The sequence below is a fragment of the Aphanomyces astaci genome (genome assembly GCF_000520075.1).
Source record: "Aphanomyces astaci strain APO3 unplaced genomic scaffold supercont1.8, whole genome shotgun sequence".
In the NCBI taxonomy this organism is placed as follows: Eukaryota; Oomycota; class Saprolegniomycetes; order Saprolegniales; family Verrucalvaceae; genus Aphanomyces; species Aphanomyces astaci.
The window spans coordinates 422,596-424,114 of NW_009798271.1; the positions used below are offsets into that span (position 1 = coordinate 422,596).

The 1,519-nt window shown below is 45.0% G+C and overlaps 1 protein-coding gene across 1 annotated transcript in view; it reads right to left on the reverse strand.

Moving 5' to 3' along the window:
* Nucleotides 1-1,380: 1,380 nt before the first annotated feature.
* H257_04622 (hypothetical protein) overlaps nucleotides 1,381-1,519 on the reverse strand; it is a gene marked incomplete at both ends in the record, with an annotated part of 5,119 nt that continues 4,980 nt past the window's right edge. The window contains one exon of the mRNA XM_009829213.1: nucleotides 1,381-1,404. Within this exon, the coding sequence (XP_009827515.1) occupies nucleotides 1,381-1,404 (24 nt within the window). The remainder of the gene's footprint in view (nucleotides 1,405-1,519) is intronic.

Here is a 1,519-nt window from a genome sequence, read left to right on the forward strand (position 1 = left end):
CTACTAGAAACGCAAAACACTCGTTAAACCTTAGTAACGATGGGCCGCGGACCGCTTCTGACCGAGGTGGAAGTGGGCATGGTTTTGGCGCTCCGAGACCATGATTTCACACACCGTGCCATTGCCGAGCACGTCGGAAGGTCCACCAAGGCTATACGAACGGTAATCGACCAGCGCGAGGGCTATGGGAGCAACTTCAAAAACCGAAAACTAGCCAAACTTATTGGGCGGAAAATTCGGCTCCTCATTCGAGAGGCATCCAAGACCGGGTTGTCGGCAAGAAGCCTAGCGACGAGCCTGGATATTGACGCCTCGTTGCGAATATGTCAGCGCAGGCTTCAAGGCAATGAGAACATGGAGTACGTCAAGCGCAAAGACATGCCCATGCTCAAGAAAAGCCACAAGATTGCTCGGTTGGAGCGTGTGAAGAAGTACCTCAAGGATCCACCATTTTGGCCTGGAATTATATGGTCGGACGAGAAGCGATTCAACTTGGATGGCCCCGACGGTCTTCAGTATTACTGGCACGACTTACGCATGGAACCGGATACCTATTTTACCCGCAGGAACGGAGGAGGTGGAGTGATGGTTTGGGGTGCATTTTCGTCCTCTGGTTTGAGTGAATTAGCATTTCTGACAGGCAACCAGAATTCAGTTTGTTATTGTGATACTCTTGGAAATTATCTGTTTCCATTTGCACATGAAGATTATGGTCCAGAATTTGTTTTTATGCAGGATGGAGCTTCAATTCATACTTGGAAGTATACTACAGCATTTTTGAAGGACGAAAATGTCACCCTTTTTGACCACCCATCACTCTCTCCGGATTTGAATCCGATAGAAAACTTGTGGGATATACTGGCACGTCAAGTTTACGCGAACGGGCGACAGTATCAGAGCATTCCAGCTCTCATCACCGCCATCAAGGCTGCCTGGTCGGGAATTGGCCAAAACCTCTTAGACTCTCTTGTCAAGTCCATGTCACGACGCTATGTGGCCGTGTGGGAAGCTAAGGGTGGTAAAACAGAGTATTGAAGAGAAATTTGGATTATAATATCTTGGTTTTGCTGCATTTTTCCAGATTGGGTCTAATCATCTGGCGCTGGTCAAATTTTGATGTTGTCCATAAATTATGAACCACAGCTCGTAGAATGTTAAATCGTACATCAATCGCTTTGCCTATTGATAGTTAGAAAGATATACCTTGGCCTGAAGTGTAGAATAGTTTGTGTCAAACGTGAACGACCAAAAATGGGGTGGGTCTATTCATGTGGCGCGGACTGTAATTTCCACGTTTTGATGTTACGGTTGGGATATTATTATGGAAAAGACCACAAATACGACTAAGGGTCTGGTTGAAGTAAAGAATCACCCACTTTTTCAGTACCCACTTTTCCTCGTTAACTATGTGGGCACTCACTTATATAAAAAGTTCATGAAATACCAACTTTTTGAAAAAGTGGGTGGTTTGACTTGAATTTGAGTAGGTACAAATTATCAACAAGTTACTTCGTATTAA